At 32.3% G+C, this 23,175-nt stretch overlaps 2 protein-coding genes across 2 annotated transcripts; both read left to right on the forward strand.

The window, feature by feature from the left end:
- Positions 1–4,636: 4,636 nt before the first annotated feature.
- On the forward strand, positions 4,637–14,189 carry LOC146937351 (ABC transporter A family member 7-like). The gene is made up of 18 exons (XM_085751711.1): positions 4,637–4,794; positions 6,408–6,759; positions 7,088–7,167; positions 7,360–7,504; positions 7,843–7,962; positions 8,051–8,175; positions 8,520–8,678; positions 8,857–9,019; positions 9,109–9,234; positions 9,323–9,406; positions 9,668–10,029; positions 10,223–10,423; positions 10,967–11,076; positions 11,172–11,256; positions 11,633–11,761; positions 11,852–11,957; positions 12,464–12,552; positions 13,710–14,189. The coding sequence occupies exons 1-18, from the start codon at positions 4,711–4,713 to the stop codon at positions 14,007–14,009; spliced, it is 2,820 nt and encodes a 939-aa protein (XP_085607837.1). The 5' UTR covers positions 4,637–4,710; the 3' UTR covers positions 14,010–14,189.
- A 903-nt stretch (positions 14,190–15,092) lies between these two features.
- LOC146937352 (uncharacterized) lies at positions 15,093–16,615 on the forward strand. Its single transcript, XM_085751712.1, has 2 exons — positions 15,093–15,233; positions 16,081–16,615. Exon 2 carries the CDS (start codon positions 16,110–16,112, stop codon positions 16,422–16,424), a length of 315 nt encoding a protein of 104 aa, XP_085607838.1. The 5' UTR covers positions 15,093–15,233; positions 16,081–16,109; the 3' UTR covers positions 16,425–16,615.
- Positions 16,616–23,175: the final 6,560 nt, after the last annotated feature.

Genomic DNA, 23,175 nt, shown 5'->3' on the forward strand with positions numbered 1-23,175 from the left:
GGGATGTTTACAATTTCAAACAAGCATTTACTCATATATTTGATCTTTTGTCCACTAAAAAAAGTGGATCTTTTGTAAACTCCAACAAGATTATAATATTGTAAGAAAAAAATTAATATAGTGGAATCCACCGATGATAAATATACATTTGTTTGTTCACAAGTGATTAATATATCCACCGATGATAAATATACATTTGTTTGTTCACAAGTGAAGTCTAAATGTAATATTGTTGATGTATTTTGATCTTTTGTAAACTCCAACAAGTAAGATTAAAATATTTTAAGAAAAAAATTTATGAACTAAAATGATGGCTATTTACAATTTCAAACAATCATTTACTCATATATTTGATCTTTTGTCCACTGAAAAAAGTGGATCTTTTGTAAACTCCAACAAGATTATAATATTGTAAGAATAAAATGATGGCTGTTTACAATTTCAAACAATCATTTACTCATATATTTGATCTTTTGTCCACGGAAAAAAGTGAATCTTTTGTAAACTCCAACAAGATTATAATATTGTAAGAAAAAAATTAATATAGTGGAATCCACCGATGATAAATATACATTTGTTTGTTCACAAGTGATTAATATATCCACCGATGATAAATATACATTTGTTTGTTCACAAGTGAAGTCTAAATGTAATATTGTTGATGCATTTTGATCTTTTGTAAAATCCAACAAGTAAGATTAAAATATTTTAAGAAAAAAATTTATTAACTAAAATGATGGCTGTTTACAATTTCAAACAAGCATTTACTCATATATTTGATCTTTCGTCCACTAAAAAAAGTGGATCTTTTGTAAACTCCAACAAGATTATAATATTGTAAGAAAAAAATTAATATAGTGGAATCCACCGATGATAAATATACATTTGTTTGTTCACAAGTGAAGTCTAAATGTAATATTGTTGATGTATTTTGATCTTTTGTAAACTCCAACAAGTAAGATTAAAATATTTTAAGAAAAAAATTTATGAACTAAAATGAGGGCTGTTTACAATTTCAAACAAGCATTTACTCATATATTTGATCTTTTGTCCACTAAAAAAAGTGGATCTTTTGTAAACTCCAACAAGATTATAATATTGTAAGAAAAAAATTAATATAGTGGAATCCACCGATGATAAATATACATTTGTTTGTTCACAAGTGATTAATATATCCACCGATGATAAATATACATTTGTTTGTTCACAAGTGAAGTCTAAATGTAATATTGTTGATGCAATTTGATCTTTTGTAAAATCCAACAAGTAAGATTAAAATATTTTAAGAAAAAAATTTATTAACTAAAATGATGGCTGTTTACAATTTCAAACAAGCATTTACTCATATATTTGATCTTTCGTCCACTAAAAAAAGTGGATCTTTTGTAAACTCCAACAAGATTATAATATTGTAAGAAAAAAATTAATATAGTGGAATCCACCGATGATAAATATACATTTGTTTGTTCACAAGTGATTAATATATCCACCGATGATAAATATACATTTGTTTGTTCACAAGTGAAGTCTAAATGTAATATTGTTGATGTATTTTGATCTTTTGTAAACTCCAACAAGTAAGATTAAAATATTTTAAGAAAAAAATTTATGAACATGGCTGTTTACAATTTCAAACAATCATTTACTCATATATTTGATCTTTTGTCCACTGAAAAAAGTGGATCTTTTGTAAACTCCAACAAGATTATAATATTGTAAGAAAAAAATTAATATAGTGGAATCCACCGATGATAAATATACATTTGTTTGTTCACAAGTGATTAATATATCCACCGATGATAAATATACATTTGTTTGTTCACAAGTGAAGTCTAAATGTAATATTGTTGATGTATTTTGATCTTTTGTAAACTCCAACAAGTAAGATTAAAATATTTTAAGAAAAAAATTTATGAACTAAAATGAGGGCTGTTTACAATTTCAAACAAGCATTTACTCATATATTTGATCTTTTGTCCACTAAAAAAAGTGGATCTTTTGTAAACTCCAACAAGATTATAATATTGTAAGAAAAAAATTAATATAGTGGAATCCACCGATGATAAATATACATTTGTTTGTTCACAAGTGATTAATATATCCACCGATGATAAATATACATTTGTTTGTTCACAAGTGAAGTCTAAATGTAATATTGTTGATGTATTTTGATCTTTTGTAAACTCCAACAAGTAAGATTAAAATATTTTAAGAAAAAAATTTATGAACTAAAATGATGGCTATTTACAATTTCAAACAATCATTTACTCATATATTTGATCTTTTGTCCACTGAAAAAAGTGGATCTTTTGTAAACTCCAACAAGATTATAATATTGTAAGAATAAAATGATGGTTGTTTACAATTTCAAACAATCATTTACTCATATATTTGATCTTTTGTCCACTGAAAAAAGTGGATCTTTTGTAAACTCCATTGATCCACCGATGATAAATATACATTTGTTTGTTCACAAGTGAAGTCTAAATGTAATATTGTTGATGTATTTTGATCTTTTGTAAACTCCAACAAGTAAGATTAAAATATTTTAAGAAAAAAATTTATGAACATGGTTGTTTACAATTTCAAACAATCATTTACTCATATATTTGATCTTTTGTCCACTGAAAAAAGTGGATCTTTTGTAAACTCCAACAAGATTATAATATTGTAAGAATAAAATGATGGTTGTTTACAATTTCAAACAATCATTTACTCATATATTTGATCTTTTGTCCACTGAAAAAAGTGGATCTTTTGTAAACTCCATTGATCCACCGATGATAAATATACATTTGTTTGTTCACAAGTGAAGTCTAAATGTAATATTGTTGATGTATTTTGATCTTTTGTAAACTCCAACAAGTAAGATTAAAATATTTTAAGAAAAAAATTTATGAGCATGGCTGTTTACAATTTCAAACAATCATTTACTCATATATTTGATCTTTTGTCCACTGAAAAAAGTGGATCTTTTGTAAACTCCAACAAGATTATAATATTGTAAGAATAAAATGATGGTTGTTTACAATTTCAAACAATCATTTACTCATATATTTGATCTTTTGTCCACTGAAAAAAGTGGATCTTTTGTAAACTCCAACAAGATTATAATATTGTAAGAAAAAAATTAATATATCCACCGATGATAAATATACATTAATATATCCACCGATGATAAATATAATGTGTTTGTTCATAAGTGAAGTCTAAATATAAAATCAATTTTTTGTTTGTTCATAAGTGAAGTCTAAATATAAAATCAATTTTTTTTTATGGTGTCCGGGATTTGAACCCCGGACCTTGCATATATTATGCATTGTCCTTACCAACTGAGCAAAGCTCACGTGGACAAATATAAAATCAATTTAAATGCACATACACACAGGGGCGGTTCTAAGGCCCAGCGAGCCCGGGCACTCGCCCGGGCTCTGGTCCAAATTTTTTGCAATTTCTTGTGTAAATCCCCTTGAATTTCTTATATAAATCCATATAAATTGGGCAATTTCTTTAAATTTTTTATTATTTGCTTGCAATTTCTTATGTAGACCCCTATAAATATATTGCAAATTTTTTTTCGCCCAGGCTATATAAAAAACCTGGCTCCGCCACTGCATACACATAAATGAAAAAAAATATGAAAAAGAAAAGAATTAATTAATATATATTTTAAATAATTAATTCACAGTGTGTCAAATAAAAAAAATAATTCACATGTATCATACATTATGAGAGGGTGCATAAATGAATTTTAGTTGGATTGTGAATTAAAAGAAGAGGTTGAAAGGTTAGGAGGGCATTGCGGTCATTAAAAGAAGGATTTAATGGGAAGACTAAAAATTCAGCCGTGTTTATAGCAGTTAAGGCAAGTTCGTGTGCACATGTTATGAAAGTGACCCTACAATACAATAGGAACTAGGAAGGAAACTTAAGGTATTATTATATGGTCAAACACTCAAACCAACTTTCAAAAGATTGGTAAAATTAATTACTTTACGTTGTTTCGATCAATTAACATATGAATTTTCAATATTAAAATTTATGGTTTTATTTTGATAGGAAATGATAACTTGTGTCTTAGGGCATTGAACTAAGAAGTCAAATGTAGATTTATTTTTTTTAGAAATTATGTATTTATTGTCTTAAAAATTTCAATATAAAACTTACTATATTTTTTAATTCTATTTTAAGCTCGTTAAGTTGTGTCTTTATAAACATAAATTAGCATGAACCTATTTTGATAGGAGTTTTATAGTCTTTAAATTTGTGATCCTTCGTTCATGTTTCTATATGAATTTTAAATTTAATGCTTAAAAATTCATATGAAAATAAAAAAAAAAAGACAAAAATGAATGAAAAAAATAAAAGACGAAATCATTATCTAAAATTAAGTTTTTTTTTTTTTAAGGGGTTATCTAAAATTAAGTTAAAAAAGGAACAAGTATAATGTTACTACTTGTAAGGTTTCTTTCAACTTTTGAGTTAGTCAACAAAATGCATTTTTTGCAATATCTTGTTTGTTGCGGCTCAATGCACTTTGACAATTAATTTCTGTAAGTTGCACTTAGATATAACCCGTTAAAACAAAAAGAAGTCAAACTTACTAATAAAAACGTATACTAGTATAAACGGGTTTATGAATCTGAGAGTTAGTTTTCAAAAGTTGAAGAAGTGTGTTGGAAGAAAGAAAAACATAGAAAGTAACAAGGCATGAGAAATACAAACAGAGCCAACGATCCTGCCAGCTTCTGGACTCAAGCAAACGCGCTTCTTAGGAAGAACTTAACCTTCCAGGTTACTCTCTCTCTCTCTCTGTGTGTTACTTGAGTTATCATACTTGTAAACTCTAAAATGAGATAGAAGCAGAGATAGATTATTAGTTGTTTCGACTAGTGTTGAAAGTTCGCAAGAGAACATTTAGGGACTATAGTCACAACGCCTCACACGTTCAATCAGCGGCGAAGCTCGCACAATTTCTACGAGGGGGCCAAATATAAAAAATAAATAAAATATATTTTAAAAATTAATATATTAAACTTAATAAAAAAGTAAAATAAATTTACAATAATTTATACTTACATTTAATGAAACGACAACGAAGATAATAAAAGTTAAACAATAGTTATTTATAAAAGTTCAGCTTTATAGAGTTGTGAGAACTTAAATTTATCCATAATTGACACTAAACTAAACATATTATCAATATTTGTGCAATAACATCTCCCTTTAAAACAATAAAATTGTTTGGAGTAGCCAAATAATATATTAATAGGGTAGCTGCATATAAAGTTATACCAATTATTTAAGTTTTCTTCTTCTTTTGGGGTAGCCATTGCTACCCCATGGCCATGAAGGCCTTCGCCCCTGCGTTCAATGATCAAAATGGTTGTTTACGCAAAAATATTTGAGTAAACAATGATTTTGGTACTTAAATGTGTGAAGTTTGTTACTGTATTTTCATAAGTGATAGATATCTTTTACCTTATATGTGATATTTGTAAAGATGAGGTAGGTTGAATCCAAAGTTTACATTTACATATCTAAAATTTATTGGCTCACTCACATGCTATTGGATTATAGATGTTAAAGAGTCCCACATCGGATAGGAGATGGCCTGACAATGTGTTTATAAGTGGGAGCAATCCGCACCTCACAAGCCGGTTTTGTGGGGTTGTGTTAGGCCCAACCACCATTTCTAAGATCTAAGATGGTATCAGAGCCTCCTCCATGATCCGTTGAGCCACCTGCTATCAGGTTTTTGTTATCGGGCCATCCACCATTTGTGTCGTGTCCATGCTCCAGATGTCCAGTCCTAGACGTGAGGGTGTGTGTTAAAGAGTCACACATCGGATAAGAGTCAAGTTTTAGATGTGTCTAGTAATCAGTAGTATCAGAGCCTCCTCCATGATCCGTTGGGCCACCTGCTATCAGGTTTTCGTTATCGGGCCATCCACCAATTTTTAGATGTGTTTAGTAATCAGTAGTATCAGAGCCTCCTCCGTGATCCGTTGGGCCACCTGCTATCAGGTTTTCGTTATCGGGCCATCCACCATTTGTGTCCATGCTCCAGATGTCCAGTCCTAGACGTGAGGGTGTGTGTTAAAGAGTCACACATCGGATAAGAGTCAAGTTTTAGATGTGTCTAGTAATCAGTATGAAAGAATATGTTAGGAATCTTGAATTGAAGATGTGTCTAGTAATCAGTATGAAAGAATATGTTAGGAGTCTTGAATTGAACGATATGAAGCACTAACACAGACACGGAACATGATATTACCATTGACACGTGAACATCGGCAATAATTTGAGAAAATAAAATAAATGAATGTAACCATAATATGAAGTGTGCTGCATAGTATCAATGTGCTACTTGATGTTTCTTAACACAAATGACATTAATTTTTCAGAAGCGAAATGTGAAGACAAACATAAGGCTGATCTTGTTCCCATTCGTGCTGTGTATATTGCTGGTTCTAATTCAAACTATTCTCAATAATCAATTTGATAAGGCCAAATATAAGTGTGGATGCGTGGAGAATGAATGTGGGGTTCAATATTCGGATTTTGACCAAGTTGGCGCTTGTCCTATTACTAACCCTACGGAATGGCCTCCTTTACTGCAAACACCTGATCCACGATACCGCGCTGTTAGAACGGATTTTCTTCCGTTTTCTGATTTTCCAAACCCCTTATGCAGAACCAATGGCTCATGTCCCCTCACTATGCTCTTCACCGGTACTAATCAGTCTTTCGGAGAAGGTACATACTATATAACAAAATCAAATACATTTATTCTTTTCCTTTGTCACATAAAAGTATATGTTCCTGAAATATATGAAACTGCATCCTGATAGTCATGTTCTTAAGACGCAGGTTTAATAAAATGTGGACTTTTACTACTTTAGAGACTAATGAGTGAGAGATAGAATGATATTTGAAGGATTAAATTGAGTGTTTATTCAATTCAATTGCATCTTTTCGTCTTTATTTTACTTTACTATCATGATTTTCTGTATAACTGATGGCATGTTTTAAATTACTTATTTAGATGTTTCATGTCTTTTTAATCCTGTTTTTCTCTTTACAGTCTTGTCAAGGAATATGATCCCAAGTACCATTGATATAGATAATTCAAATGTTATGGATAGTTTCGCGACAAATGTCTTGGTGAGTCAATAGTTATTTAATTTTGAGCAAATTACACTAATTTATCTTTTTCATCGTTATGTCACAAAATTTTTTTGTTCCCTAATTTAATTTCTTCTTGTGTGTAACAATATGGTTTTGTGCATATGTCTTCTCTTATTGTATTCTTTCTTTGTGAACACGGATGATGGGGCAACCATCATAATGTAATAGGGATCGTCATCAGAGACAGAGTACACCAATTTTCTGGAGCCTGCTTTCTTTTCAGAGCTTCCCATTTACTATCTACAAAGTCAGTGCGGAAAGAACTCTACATTGTCTGTTCCTGTTCAGATATCGACCGCTAGCGTGCAGCAAGGTATGAATGAGACTTGCTTTTATTCATATTTTTCTTGTAAGATATACGATAACAGGAAAATAACTAATATGTGCAAGGATTTACTCATGGACAATGTTGTCATTTTTGACGTCGATTCTAATCTTAGTGTCAAAAGGTCATAATTTTAACTTGTGTTGCATCAGAAACAATGACAAGAATAATACCGTTCAGGACAATAATTGCTCGTACAAGCTACAAAGTATTTTGAATATGTTTGTTGTACAGCTGATAATTTTTTACATATTGTCGTGTTTCTTTCTAGGTAGGTTATGCTAAAAGTTTGTACTAATTTTAGTTTATTGTTTTTCACTGGCTAGAGTTAAGATGTGCTCAGGCTTTACGGTTATGGCGTAATAGTTCTTCTGAGGTAAACGATGCTCTATATAAAGGTTATAGAAAAGGTAACACAGAGAGACAGATCAATGAGATAACTGCAGGTAGATACTAGATATATCATTATATCATTATCATTATATTTTACGTAATACGTCGAAGGAAAAACTTATTTCCATATTGTTTTGACAGGTTATGATTTTCTAGATTCAAATGAGAATATATTTAATGTCAGTATATGGTACAATTCAACCTATAAAAATGACACCGGCTTTGATAGAATTGCATTGGCGCGGATTCCTCGTTCTGTAAATTTGGTATACACTCAAACTTTGGTTTTGAATTGTGCTTTCTCTTCATTATTATTCTGTTGTTCTATTAAATATGTTAGGGAGGGAGGGAGAGAGAGGGAGAGAGAGAGAGATTATCACTTGCTGTATTTTATACTTTAAAACCTAATTGTATGTAAACTTACTTTTTGTTACTAAATTAATTCTTAATTGTGATTTCCATTTAAATGTGTATTTTCCCAAATTTGTTTTAATAATATTTGGGTTTAAGATTTTGTGCACCTGATAGGTTATTTATGATGCAGCACTGGAGCCGAGGTTCCAGTTTCGATTATGATAAGAGCTGACATCTAGTATCTATATGCTTGCAGGTATCAAATTCCTACCTTCAGTTTCTGTTGGGCTCTGGTACCAAAATGTTGTTCGAGTTTGTGAAGGAAATGCCAAAACCTGAGACCCCATTAAAGTTTGACGTGGCTTCTCTTTTAGGCGGTCTCTTCTTTACATGGGTCATCCTGCAACTTTTTCCTGTAAGTGTATAGATATGCGAGTAAAGCGGGGAGTGTTGGAAAGAGAGTGTCAGAGCGAGCGTTGCTCGCACTCCTCTCAATTCTTCACGTAATATCTTTTTATGTGGTGTAACCATGTAAATCTTGTTACGGGACTTTTCTAGTATATTGTTCTGATCATGCTTATATGTTGATGTAGGTTGTCCTCACATCATTAGTTTATGAGAAGCAACAAAATTTAAGAATCATGATGAAAATGCACGGTCTCGGTGATGGGCCATATTGGATTATCTCTTACAGTTATTTTCTTGCCATATCAGTTATCTACATGCTGTGTTTTGTGATATTTGGCTCGGTCATAGGTATGGATGCAACCAGTAAACTGTTCTCTTGCTTTCTGTTTCTTTTTGGTATTTTCTGTTTCCCCTCAATGCTGCTGTTTTTTTTTCAGGATTAAAATTTTTCACAATGAATGACTACAGCATCCAACTCGTGTTTTATTTCATCTATATAAACTTGCAAATTTCGCTGGCATTTTTGTTGGCCTCGCTGTTTTCAAATGTTAAGACCGCTACAGGTTTGATGATAGATAAGCTATGCTATAATTTTTTGTTTTTGTTATCAAATCTGATCACTGACTTTTTCTTCTATTTTTGTAATGGCAGTGATTGCATATATAGGTGTTTTTGGAACCGGTCTATTAGCTGGTTTTCTTTTCCAATTTTTTATTCAAGATACATCGTTTCCAAGTAAGTCAAATAATTGAGAAATGATGTGCTACCTGGTCAAAGGTTTTAAAGGAACTAGTTTTGAATTTGCGCCTACCACATATCATAACATGCTAATACGGTCATTGTGTCGAGCAATTTTTATCTAACATCCTAATACAATCATTGTGTCGAGAAATTTTTATCTACTTGCGTTTCATGTGAGACGTCTATTTGCGTCATGTGTTAACATGTTGGCTAACCTTTCTTTTGGTTTTTTGATTGGTTGTTCAATTTCTTCAGAAGGGTGGATCATTGTTATGGAGTTATATCCCGGGTTTGCCTTATATCGTGGGTTATATGAATTTTCACAATCGTCTTTTACCGGAGATACTATGGGGACTCATGGTATGCGGTGGGGAGATCTCAATGATAGCACAAATGGCATGAAAGAGGTCTTGATTATCATGTTCGTGGAGTGGCTATTAGTATTGTTCTTCGCTTATTACATCGATCAAGTTTTATCAACAGGAAGTTGGAAAAGTCCTCTTTTGTTCTTGAAAGGATTTCAGAAAAAACTTGGTTCATCTTTTCGGAAGCCTAGTCTCCAAAGGCAAGGATCTAAAGTTTTTGTTACGACCGAGAAAGCAGATATTCACCAAGAGGTCAGTTTTGCTTGCATTGTATTTGTAGTTTGTGTTTCTACTGGTTTAAGAAATCAAGAAACCTGATCTCTATCATCGGTATAGTTCACTCATTTGGGATTCTCAAAACACACTTGCCGATAGAAACGCAAATCCAAATGGAATAGAAAAACTGTATCATTGATGTGTTATTTTGTCTACATTTACACTTTAGACGGAGAAGGTGGAGCAGCTGCTACTTGAACCTACTATGAATCATGCAATCATTTGTGACAAACTGAGCAAAGTTTATCCGGGGAGGGATGGTAACCCAGAGAAATTTGCGGTGAGAGAGTTGTCCCTTGCTTTGCCTGAAGGGGAATGCTTCGGAATGCTTGGTCCCAATGGTGCTGGGAAGACTTCTTTTATCAACATGGTTGGTTAAAGTTTATTTACATCAGCAACATAATTTCCTTTTTCAAACATTCATTGCCCTTTTTTCCGTCACTGTTACTTACCTCTAACAAAATTATAATTCGAGGATTCCATTCATTTTTCTGCGCTCATATAAGAGGAAATAATGTTTTTAACCTGGCAAAGAGTATATCAGTGAAACTCGTCAATTTGTTAATCGTTAAGTAAATCACCAATTTAGTCTATGAAATTGTAGGACGTGGTAAATTTGGTCTCTGAAGTTGTCCCTTAAGTTAATAATGTTCGATATATGTCATGTTGGACTGGCAAATTTAATCCTTAAAATTGTTGTAGAAGCATTAATATGCTTCACCAATTTTAAATCCATTCATCAGTTTAGAATTTTCGGTAATTTCAAGGATAAAACTGATAGAGCCCTATAATTATAAGGACTGAATTGATGATTTACTCTTAATCGATGGAGATGTAATCTATCAACGCTTGTGTTTTCTTTGACTTATTTTCTCCTTAATTCATTAATCATAGCGTCTGGTAATGCATACAGATGATAGGTCTTACAAAGCCAACCTCAGGTACAGCATTTGTTCAAGGTCTTGACATAAGAAGTGATATGAATGGAATATATACTAGCATGGGCGTATGCCCCCAGCACGAGTAAGCTGGAATTTCGTCTAGTTTATATGTTTTTCTAATTTTAAATTTATAGCAGTTGAGAAATCGTATATAATTTTTTCCTTTTGGTATTTTAGCTTGCTGTGGGAAATCTTGACAGGAAGAGAGCACCTACTCTTTTATGGCAGACTTAAAAATCTTAAAGGTTCCGCCTTAACACAAGTAAGTTAAATTTTGAAAAATCTTTAGTGGCGATGCCGATAACTAGAAAAATAGATAGGAACTTGTCTTTTATCTATTTGGTTATGAAGTCTTAACTCTGAAAAAGCATTGAAAAGATGAAACTTCGACAATTATTATTTTATGAATGTTTTGAAATTTACAATTCTTGTGTAATATTTGAACCGTGTCCATGTCTTTAGACTAGTTTATGCCCCCTCCTTACCGAATAGTTTGTGGCGTATTTTTCTGTTAAGGGGGCATGGGTCTATAGATTACAAGATTGCAGTGCAGACATAAATTGAACCTGTTCCTATAGCATTTGTTTAGTAGATAAGACTCGGCTTAAGAAAATTTAACTCCGAATATAATGCTGCAGGCGGTGGAAGAATCTTTGAAAAGTGTAAACCTTTTTCACGGAGGGGTTGCTGATAAAAAAGCTGGAAAATATAGTGGAGGAATGAAGAGGAGGCTTAGTGTTGCAATTTCATTGATTGGAGATCCTAGGGTATGTTTTCTTATCAATTCAATCTGTTCTATGAAAGCGTTCGGATATCTGTGCTATTTTTCTAATTTTGTTATTGGTAATTTTGTTAAGGTTGTTTATATGGATGAACCAAGTACTGGATTAGACCCTGCATCAAGAAAGAACTTATGGAATGTTGTTAATCGTGCAAAACAGGACCGTGCGATCATTCTCACTAGTAATTTTTTTCTCCCTTGGTTTTTGAAACATTACCAAGTTGTGCATTAATTTATGAGAAGGGATCAAGTTACACTGACTATAAATATTGAAATGCACCAAATGATAAAAAGTATATTCAAGAGTAATTTGATCCCGCCTCTTTATTTATTTTGTTATATATCTGCTTGTCAACTATCTTCTTTGCATCATTCTATTCTTTCACTGTAGACACCTCAGTTGCATTATTCATGAAATTCCACCAAAGTTGTAGATTTGTTTGATAAATATACACCCATGTCATTCTTGTCATATCATCAATAAACAAAATAAAGTGATGATGTGTTATAGTGAAAACACAACATTGGTGACAAAAATCATTGTCTTTGAAATGAGTATATTTTGAGGTACTAAAATGTTCTGTAAGCCTTAGATATATCTGCTTAGTTTGTTATTTGGTTTCATAACAGTATCAGTATATTCTCTATTCATATAGATTGTTAAATCTTGTTTGCATACACTTTTCAGCACATTCCATGGAAGAGGCAGAAGTCCTATGTGATCGATTAGGAATATTTGTAGACGGTAGCTTTCAGTGTATAGGAAATCCAAAAGAGGTATAAATTACATTATAAAATTATATGTTTTGATTAAATTCTTGTTAAAGACGGATTCTATAGGGGTTTGGATTGTCTGTCAGTTACTGAGCGCCCTGTAATCCCATAGATTATACACCTTGCTGGAATATATGAAATATCTCCTAATATCTTGATATTATGTGAGCAAATCTTGAGTTATACGATAAGATTAGTTTATTTTATTCAAATTTCTGTGAAAAGTAGTGTTTTGGATTAAGCCTCAGCCCACGTCGCCGGCCTAATAATGGCAGTCCAATAACCCGCAATCCTCGCCACATGAGGAAAGACAGAAGATTTCCTGTGCTCTTTACTGCGCACAAGAGTGCGGCTCTATCAATTAGGACCGTTGATATGATCTCTAACTCCCGCCTTCCCTGCCGGTTTGTACGAAGTCAGTTACAGCTAGGCTCCTCTATATAAAGGTGGCTTCGTGCCACAACGAAGACAAGACACATTTTTCACCACTTTTCCACCGACTCTCCTATTGAGTCTACTTTGTAACCTCGTTGGATAACTTCCTTGGCCGTGAATGAGAATAGCTCCGTTGTGTCGGAAAACCTCTAGTATACACTACATAGATTGAATATACATCGATTTGGTGTAAACCAAATCGAGTAGTTTTCACATTACTTCGCTATATTATCATGATTATTTTTCTATTCGGTTAGGATTAGTAGTATTTTATCAATATAAATAAGTGCTAGTACTTAGACCTGTTTCGATACACAGTTGAATTAGGTGTTTATATTATAAGCGCTGTACTTAGACCTGTTTCGATACACAGTTGAATTAGGTGTTTATATTATAAGCGCTTACCATATAAGAGCTTGTGTATAAGCTGTTGCTATAACAAAATATAAAATAAAGTCAAACTGCTTTCATATCAGCTATAAGTTGTTTTCCTAAGTTATCCTAGAGATCTTATGAAAATAAGTTGAAAACAACTTATGGACATATCATAAGCTGTTTTCATAAGCTCTCCCAAACAGTCTCACAAGTGCATTTGTTAGTAAATAACTCAGTCAAAGCATGTCCTTAGTCTTCCTATAGGCCTCTTAGTTTTCTACTTTCATTAATTCTTTTCATTTTAGTTCATTTACTGCCAAGTGACATTTGTGTTTGTTGTATGATCATAGCTGAAAGGAAGATATGGAGGAACTTATGTATTCTCAATGGCAACATCTACTGATCATGAAACGAATGTCGAGAAATTGGTGCAACAACTCTCCCCAAATGCTAAGAAGATTTACCATATCTCAGGTACCCAAAAGTTTGAGCTACCAAAAGATGAGGTTAAAATATCTAATGTATTTCAAGCAGTTGAAACTGCAAAGAGAAACTTCCCAGTTTCTGCATGGGGTTTAGCTGATACCACATTGGAAGATGTATTCATTAAGGTTGCACGTGAGGCTCAACCATTTCATACTTTGTCATAATTTCTTACACATTTCACTGTTAGTCTATACATATTATATATATTATTATGTGTAAATAATAACCAGTGTGTATTTACTATTTATCTAGTTAGCTATGCTATATTTATAGTTTGCTTTGTATAATTTGTTTAAACTCTTTCAAATAAAATAATGTAAAATTTTAGGTTGTTTGGTATTTTATCTGTTTTTGTTTTAGGTTACTTGGTTTCACATCTGTTTTTGGTATGTTTTTAGCCTCGCTATCTGGATCAAGATTCCCTGTAGTAAGGAAAAACACGTGTTTTTATATAGTAATCGATCTCGATTGTTGATTTGCGATCAGTTAAGATTTGCAAATGAAAATAGAAACATGCATATACACATTGGAAAAGTAACTTTTCCGTTTTCACCATTATGTATAGCCTTTAATTACTATTTGTACCGAGTGATGGTGATGGTATACAATTATGAAATTATGAAGGAGCGCATAAGTATTCACATGATGGTGGTCTGTAAGATTTGCAAAGGAAAATAGAAACATGTATAGCCTTTAATTATGTATAGCTTTTAATTACTACTTGTACCATGTTTTGAGGTTGATTTTTGGGGTGACCCAAGTCTAATATCACCTCAATAACATCAATGGTTACACTTTCAGGTTATCTATAATTCTCTCTTCTCTTTCATTGGTGCTTTACTATATAATTAAAGTAAAAAAAATAATATTTAGCATGTAATTACTTCTTTTTTTATCAAATAGTTTGGTGGCTAAAATTCACCTTTTTTAAGGTGAATAGGTGGAGTGTCCGGGATTCGAATTTCAACCCCTGCATATAACAATGCATGTCCCTGTCAACGGATAGGGACTTGGCATGTAATTACTTGTGTTCATATTTGTACCTATACCGTAGATTTTTACTCTATCCGTTGCATGTACTCAATTATTACCACACATATGATAGAAACAGTTAAAAACCAATCACCATCAATTATTAAAGTTAAAAACAGCAAATAATTAGGGTCCAGTAACTATTAATTGAAATGCTATAATTTCAAATGATGGAACTAATTTGTACGGGTAATAGTGTTTCTCGCTTAAACTGTTTTGGTCATGAAAATTAGTGAAGGAGATTTGGTTTTTGGGATCTACCAATTCCATACAAATTGAAGCTGCTATGCAATTTGATTAATCAATTTTGAAGTTGCAATCTTTGCCACAGAGAATATTTTGAGACCAGCCTCTAGGTGATACATTCTTTCATTTGTTTGATTAGTTCAATTGTATTCACCAATTGTCTGCATTTTTTGTTTTATGAATTTAATCAAGTTATTAGATATTCAGTAATAATGCTACACCATGTTCTTCTTCTTACACGACTTTTTTTTATTATAAAGTTACCTTATGAGTTATGAGTTAGGCTTCTGCATTACAATATTTTTTTTATATAAAAAAAATTGTTAAATTTTTTTTTTCTACAAAAGTATATCAATTTTTGTTTTGTGTTAACCCTTCTGGAAATACAGGTTCTCTATAATGATTCTTCATTTGATGTAGCTCATTGCCCACTTCTGCCCAATTGCTTTGTTGATTTAATTGTCATAAACATTTTTTTTTAATTATACACTTGTATTTTTTGTTTTCAACTTCGTTTATATGAGATATAGGGGGTGGGCATGGTTCGGTTTTTTGAAGAAAACCAAACCGAACCAATGAATGTTAAGAAAGAAATTTTTTTAATTTCTTTTGAAAGAAAGAGAGATAGATTTGTTAACGTGTACATTAGTTTTTTAGAAGGAGGTATTTTAGCAACTTATAAACAAAAATGGTAAAACACGCCATAAGGAAAATAAACTATGAAATTTTATAGTGAAGTTGTTAATAATTTCGAGTGATTAAAATGATGCATGTGTTTGCAATAGAAAAATTAAAATGTCCTCGTGAGCTTAGCTCAACTGGTAAGGACAATGCATTATATATGCAAGGTTCGGGGTTCAAATCCCGACCACCACAAAAAAAATAGAAAAATCAAAATAAATATAAACATAAGGTTTTCAACCGCATCTAAACAAACTTAACTTGATTGGTTTTCAGAGAAAATAAAAACACAATCTATTTCAAGTATGGGAGGAACTGAAGAAAAAGAAAAACATGCTGATGAAATTGAGAAGAAGGAAAAGAAAGAGAAATCTGAGGATGCAAGTGGAAAAGAAGAAAAATCTAAGGAGAAGAAGAAGAAGAAAGACAAGGAAGAAAATGAAGAAGGTGGAAAAGAGAAAAAGAAGAAGAACCCTGAAGATAAGAAGGATCCAGCAATACTTAAGCAAAAGCTTGAAAAATTAGAGACCAAGATGCAGGCTTTGGTGGCTAAGAAAGAAGAAATATTGAAGCTGCTTAAAGAAGCTGAAACAAATTCAACTGAACCTGCTGTGGCTTAGATTAACTTATGTTTACAATAAATGTGATTAACTCTTGTAGAGTGTTCATATTATAATTAAAAAAAATGTAATTGTTGATTTATTATGTAATTAATTTTGATGCCCAGTGTGTTAAATTGCTGGATTGTATAATAATTTGACTCAATAAAATGAGTTGTTTGTGATACTATAACACTACATTAGTTCATAAATATAGAACATTAGAATTTTTCTTTGTCCATTTTTATAAGATTCCTTTAAATTTCCAACGTATTACTTATTTCTTTACCTACATACCTTTAATTATGTTATATCTTTTTCTATAATAAGTAATAAAGATTAGTATAAAAATATAAACTAATTGTCTTTTATGCTAGGTAAATTTCTTTACCAAGCCAATCCATGATCTTAGTTTTCCACGTTGTGTCTTATGTTAAAATCGTGTTTAAGGTGTGTCTTGTGAGTCAAGTTTTGTTAAAACCAGTTTTTAAGGCATTTGATTCATGTGTGTTGTAAATCATATCAATTGTGTCATCGGGCTCCCTTCTTGTTTGTTAATGAAATATGAATCGGTTCAAGGCACTTAATTGGAGGTGTACCCCACTACTTTCCTATCTTGAAAGAAGGGAGCACACGCCTCAAATCGACTTTTCAATTTGGAGATCCTTTCTTTTTCACTTACTCCCACAAGTTGGGAAAGGTTTGTTTGTTTTCATTGTGCTATATGTACGTTAATCATGAGTCAAGTTAAGGATGACACTCCACAATAAGCTCCTTGCTTTGTAAGGACATCAAGAGGAAAAGTGTGTTAGAAGGCGTATAAGAAGATGTCAAATAATTAACCCCACCATTGGCGTTATCGCTTCTGGATTGTCACGAGAGGCCACTCCTTGATCATCATTCATGGAAGCACTTGAACAAGGGAGTAAGTTCATGGTTATAGGTAAACATATTCTAATTTGTGTCAAATGTGTTTTGACATTTCATGGAAAATGCCTCTCTTACCCAATTTAATTTGTTTGTTTTTATATCTCATGTTAAAATTGAGATTTTGTGCATGAGTTCTTGTTTCTTGTGTGGTTTTATGTATCCTTCTTGTATGCTATCTTTTTTACATTGTGTCATATTTTGCATGCTTACTTGTAATCGATTGTGATTGTTTACTTGTATCGTGTTTGGAGTTATCCATAAAATCTTGCATTTATCAATTCTCTTAATGTACACCATCACATATGTATTATCTTAATCCAAATAATGCACCGCATGTGTCAAATAAATTAGTGCATACACGTTTGATACTAAAGCAAAAACATTTTTGTTTTTGAAAATTTCCCATGTGTTGAATCGATTCAAATGAGTCAATACAAAGACTAAATCGATTCTGTGAATCCATTCATTAAAATGATGAATCATATCAAATAAGTCAGAAATGAGATTGATCTTTGCATTATGGCTATCCATTCAAAACCAAACTGTCTCACTTCCTCTTTGACAGGTATATGCAAATATTCAATACTAAGTATGTTGGGAATCAATTCTGTTGTGATATGCATGATGTTGCTCAAATGGGGTTTGGGTTTAATGAGTTAAATTAGGAAGATTTGTTAGCTTTAAGAACACTTACGATGAGCAGCAGATCAAAGCCTTTTATTGTAATGCTCAAAGAGAAGATGATGGAATGTCCTTGATTTGTCCCTTTAAGAATGTTGTAGTGTGACTTACCCCGGCTCTTTGGAAAGAATTGACTGTGTTGGACTGTGATGGGGGCTGATTTGAATGCCTCTAAGACATTGGCTGGATATGATAAGATGATTTTGTGAAAAGTATTTCAAAAACTTGTCTGGATTACATTAAGTATTCATCCTTCAGTGCTATGCAATTGAAGTGTACTGAAATGATGCTTCACTAGTTGGTGGTGAAAATAATCACTACGAAGTGAAATAACTATGGGAGGATCGATGAAGAGGACCTGCGAGTGATGTGGGTGTTGTAAAACAGAATTAAGATCAACTGGCCACTATAATCTTTAGTGATTATAGTGAAAATCCCTTGGAGTGAAAATCCCCCCCCCCCCCCCCCCCCCCCCCCCCCCTCTGTTGTTAATCTTAACCACTGCATTCAATTCTGCATCAGACTCAGAACATTTTTCAAACTCTGATCAGTAAAACATTTAGAAAAAGTTTGAAAAAGAAAACACAATTCAACACTCCTTCTTGTGTCTTACTCACCTTCATAGTATATGTAACAATAGTTTTGATAAACTACAAAATATCTCTATGTAGACCCGATTGATGTCCTCATGGAAGCACCACCCAATAGCAACCCTAATTGGGTTGGAGGTCGTTGGATGCATTGTGACCCATTTATCACTAATGACCATTTTAGGCAGCGTTTGTTAGTTTGTTACAGTTTTATAGGTTTGCCAACCACTTATCTTATCTCATCCTGGATTTTAAGTTATACTCGTGCAGTCTGAGCCTGAACGTCCCTTCATTGTAAACAACCATAACTTTTTTCAATATATAAGTCACAACCATTTTTCTGATTTTTGGCACCAAAGATTTTGTGGGAGTGTTTTAGCAAAGCTACACCTTAGGGTGTAATTAACCACTTTTTAGTTATTTACTTGCTAAAACACTCCCACATAAAAACTAGTGGGTGTGTTCTAGCAAACCCCATATATATATATATATATATATAAGGGATCCATTGACTCCAAGAGTAACTCAAAAGAGTTACTCCAAATCATGACCATTAATTTTTATAACAATTAAAGGTTGTGATTAAATGCTAATAATACATATGATAAGGCTTTCATACTCCATCTCCTTAAACCCATCTAACTAGGAGGCATCTGGCTAGAAGATATTAATTAAGAAAATTTGTGGTTTAAGCAAGACGAATGGAGATCTTTTTTTTGTCAAACGATTGAGATTGGAAAATTTTAAAATGCAAGACAAATTATTTTTGAAACAATTACCATTGGTTCATAGGTGTAATTACCCTAATTCTTTGATGTTATGGAGATTTTTTTTCTTCTTTTTAAAATACGTGTGCCGAATTATCATAATCTTTGATGCTGAAGGCATACATAGGCTCATAGGTGTAACTGAGATCCAAGGCTGTTACCCAGATTTTCACATCACCGTGCAATCTCACATATTGTCTAGAGAGGAGCAAAAACATCTTACCGTGGAATTATTTCTAATTAATCACAGTCATTAATTATTATGAGAATTAATGGTCAAGATGTGGAGTAACTCTTTTGAGTTACTCTTGGAGTCAATGGATCTCTTCTCATATATATATATATATATATATATATATATATATATATATATATATATATATATATATATATATATATATATATATATGGGTAATGATAAAAGACACCTTTTATGAAGGTGTTTTTTAGCAAAGTTATAACTAAAAAGTGAAAATTACACCTTAAGTGTGACTTGTTAAAAGACACCACCAAAGGGTGGCTTGTAACAAAACCCTATATATATATATATATATATATATATATATATATATATATATATATATATATATATATATATATATATATAAGATGTTAAACGACAGATATAAGTGAGAATATAAACAACTCACCTTTTCATCAACCAAAAACATGTTTCTTATCTGGTATGGACCAAATATGAGCCACACGAACATTCATCTTCGAATCTTTTTTCCCAACCGGACATGGATGAGAGATGAGTATAAATGTTGGCCATGATATTGGTAAATAAAAATGGTGTTCAACAATAAATTTTTGTTCGAGAGGGTTATCCACAATGTTCAAGTGATCATAGATGATTAATATATAAGGTGAACAAATTCCTTCCGAAACAATCTAGAAGAGTGGAGTGTATTAAGTGATTGCTGCATTTATGTTGAGAAAACACAATAAAAAGGAGCATTAATGACATTAAAATGCGTGATTTCTTCAAGGAAAATGCGCATAAATGACATTAAAACGCAAATACTTTATAATAACCTGTTTTAATTGACATTAAAAAACATATATATGTAACGAGAATAAGCATAAATGACACTAAAATACATAAATTATGCATCAAGATGCTTTAAATGACTTTAAATTACAGAAACTATACACCCTCCGGTCACTAATATAAGCAAAATTTTGATTTTTAGATTCATTCATTAAATGACGTATGTGGTCTATAATGAAGACTATATACATCATTAATTGAATAAATGCAAAATATAAATTTTTGCTTATAATAGTGACCGGAGGATGTATACTAGAAAGGAATATAAATGATATCAAAATGCATAAAGTCTCAACGAAAACATCAGAATTCCATCACGTGCTAACTGCTTCAGCTGCTTAGTAGACATAAACTCCGCTCCACTTTCCTCTTCAGCAGAAGAGAAGTACACCGACTTACTAAAACAATTAATATGAACATGGTTGTACTCCAACCAGTTCATACCAGGTATTGGTTCTCTAGATAACAAACAACAATAAGTACAACGTAAGTACAATACAAAACTGTAAAACGACACAACGCAACTCACCTACTTGGCCGGACGGACCGACCTGCTTTGATACCAATTGTAACACCCCGTTTTCCCAACATAAATTTTCTTAAATAAAATCAGAGTTTAACAACTTAAATGGAATGTCACATTCTTTTCTTAAAAATCATAAATTGAATAATAAATATTAATCCTTCAAAAATCCAACAACATAATTATTTTAAACCTCGCAGCGGAATTAGTTCAACAACATGAAAAGTCTTTGGCACGCAGGCCTCATCATAAAAATCTCATAAGTCTTTATCCATCAATTATTCATAAAAATTCATAAGCAATACGTAAGGAATAGAAAGTAAGTCAAATCCTCATCCTGTTACGTATCAGAGCACCTAAGACACACGTGTGAGGAGTCCACTCACAATCGCAACTAATCTTGGTTACCTGCAAGTTACTCATACGAAGAGCAACATTTTCAAGCAGAAGGGGTGAGATTTCACAAACAATAATATTAAACATATAATTCATCATTTACATTTAACAACTTAAACATTATCAACATATCATATCATATCATATCATAAACCATATAGCATCATATCATCATCAAATCATATAGCATCATATCGTAAATCATATAGCATCATATCGTAAATCATAAACATGTAGCATCATATCATCAACTTATCATAATAATAATCATGTAGCATTATATCATCAACTTATCATAATAATAATAATGTAGCATTATATCATCAACTTAAACATCATCATAAACCACTTCATAATCAATCATCATAAACAACTTCATAATCATTCATCATAAACAACTTCATAATCATTCATCGTCTTAAACATCATAATCATTCATCAACATCAACATCGTAATCTTTCATCATCTTAAACATCATAATCAACTTCTTAATTAACTTAATCGACTTGACGACTTTGACTCGACTATGCAACTCTTATCATCTTAAATCATCTTGAATATTCAAATGCATGTGGTACCAATCCAGGGCATCAATCCCTCAACATAATTGAGCGTAAAAAGGCTCCAGGGCATCAAGCCCCCAACATGATTGAGCAAAAGCTCCAGGGCATCAAGCCCTCAACTTGAATGAGTATGCAAATGGACTCAACATCTTACATCTTGAACATCTTAATCATCTTAAACATCTTAAACATCTTAGGTGACTCCAATAGTTTGGACGACATCATACAACTTGGACCAACATATACAACCTCATGACATTAATGATCAACATTTTGGACAACATCTTAGATCGACTCATGCAGCTTATTTCAGTAATAACAGCAACATGGCAGTACAGAAGCAACATCATAACATAACATCATCAAAGGAATATTAACAACATCTTAAACATCGCACAAAATTCACATAAAACTTATATAACAATATCTCATTAATTATCAACCTTATTTATCTTAAGGTAAGCTCTCTAGACAGCATAATATTCGTAAAGGATCTAACACCCCAAGGCCATCTCTTAACTACACGTTCGAAAAGGATCGCAAGGAAATAATTTTAGGCAACTAACAGCCTTGCTCGCAAGGCGAGCACCATTGCTCGCGAGGGCGAGCGAAACCCCCCTCTCTGGAACTCTAAAACTCACATGCTCGCAGTGGCGAGCTAATCTGCTCGTGAGGCAAGCTCATCAGGCTTGCTCGCAGTGGCAAGCTGATATACTCGCGAGGCGAGCTCACTAGGTTAGCTCGCAGTGGCGAGCGATGACAGTCAGGTTCGGGCAGAATTCTGATTTTCTCAAATTTTCACCTAATCTCATGGTTCTAACCTCAAAACAGCTTCTAATAATCACCCTATGGATATTCTAAGGTCTGTATACAACTTCTACATCAATTCAACCAGTTTTCATCATCTAATCATCAATTCTCTCATTAAACCCTAATTATCAATTCTCACAATCTAATCCTACCATATGTTAATTATAATTTCAGAATCACACGATTAATATTACTGAAAGCTAGTCTCACCCTTACCTTATAACAGATGAAATCGGCAGCCTCCAGTGTTCTCTCCTCTTCTCTTGACTTTTCTCCCTTTTTCACCAAAAACGTACGTTCTATGTCTTTCTACCTAACTTCTCTTATTTATATCTCTTCTATTCTTTTCTATTTCCTCTTAAACCACTAAACTCTCTAAATTTATAATACAGCCCCACTTCTCTATAATTATTTTATTTTCGAATCTTATTTTATTAAATAATAAAATAAGTCACAA

This window comes from Medicago sativa, chromosome 3, assembly GCF_051527215.1.
Source record: "Medicago sativa cultivar Bolivia chromosome 3, Bolivia_mono, whole genome shotgun sequence".
NCBI lineage: Eukaryota > Viridiplantae > Streptophyta > Magnoliopsida > Fabales > Fabaceae > Medicago > Medicago sativa.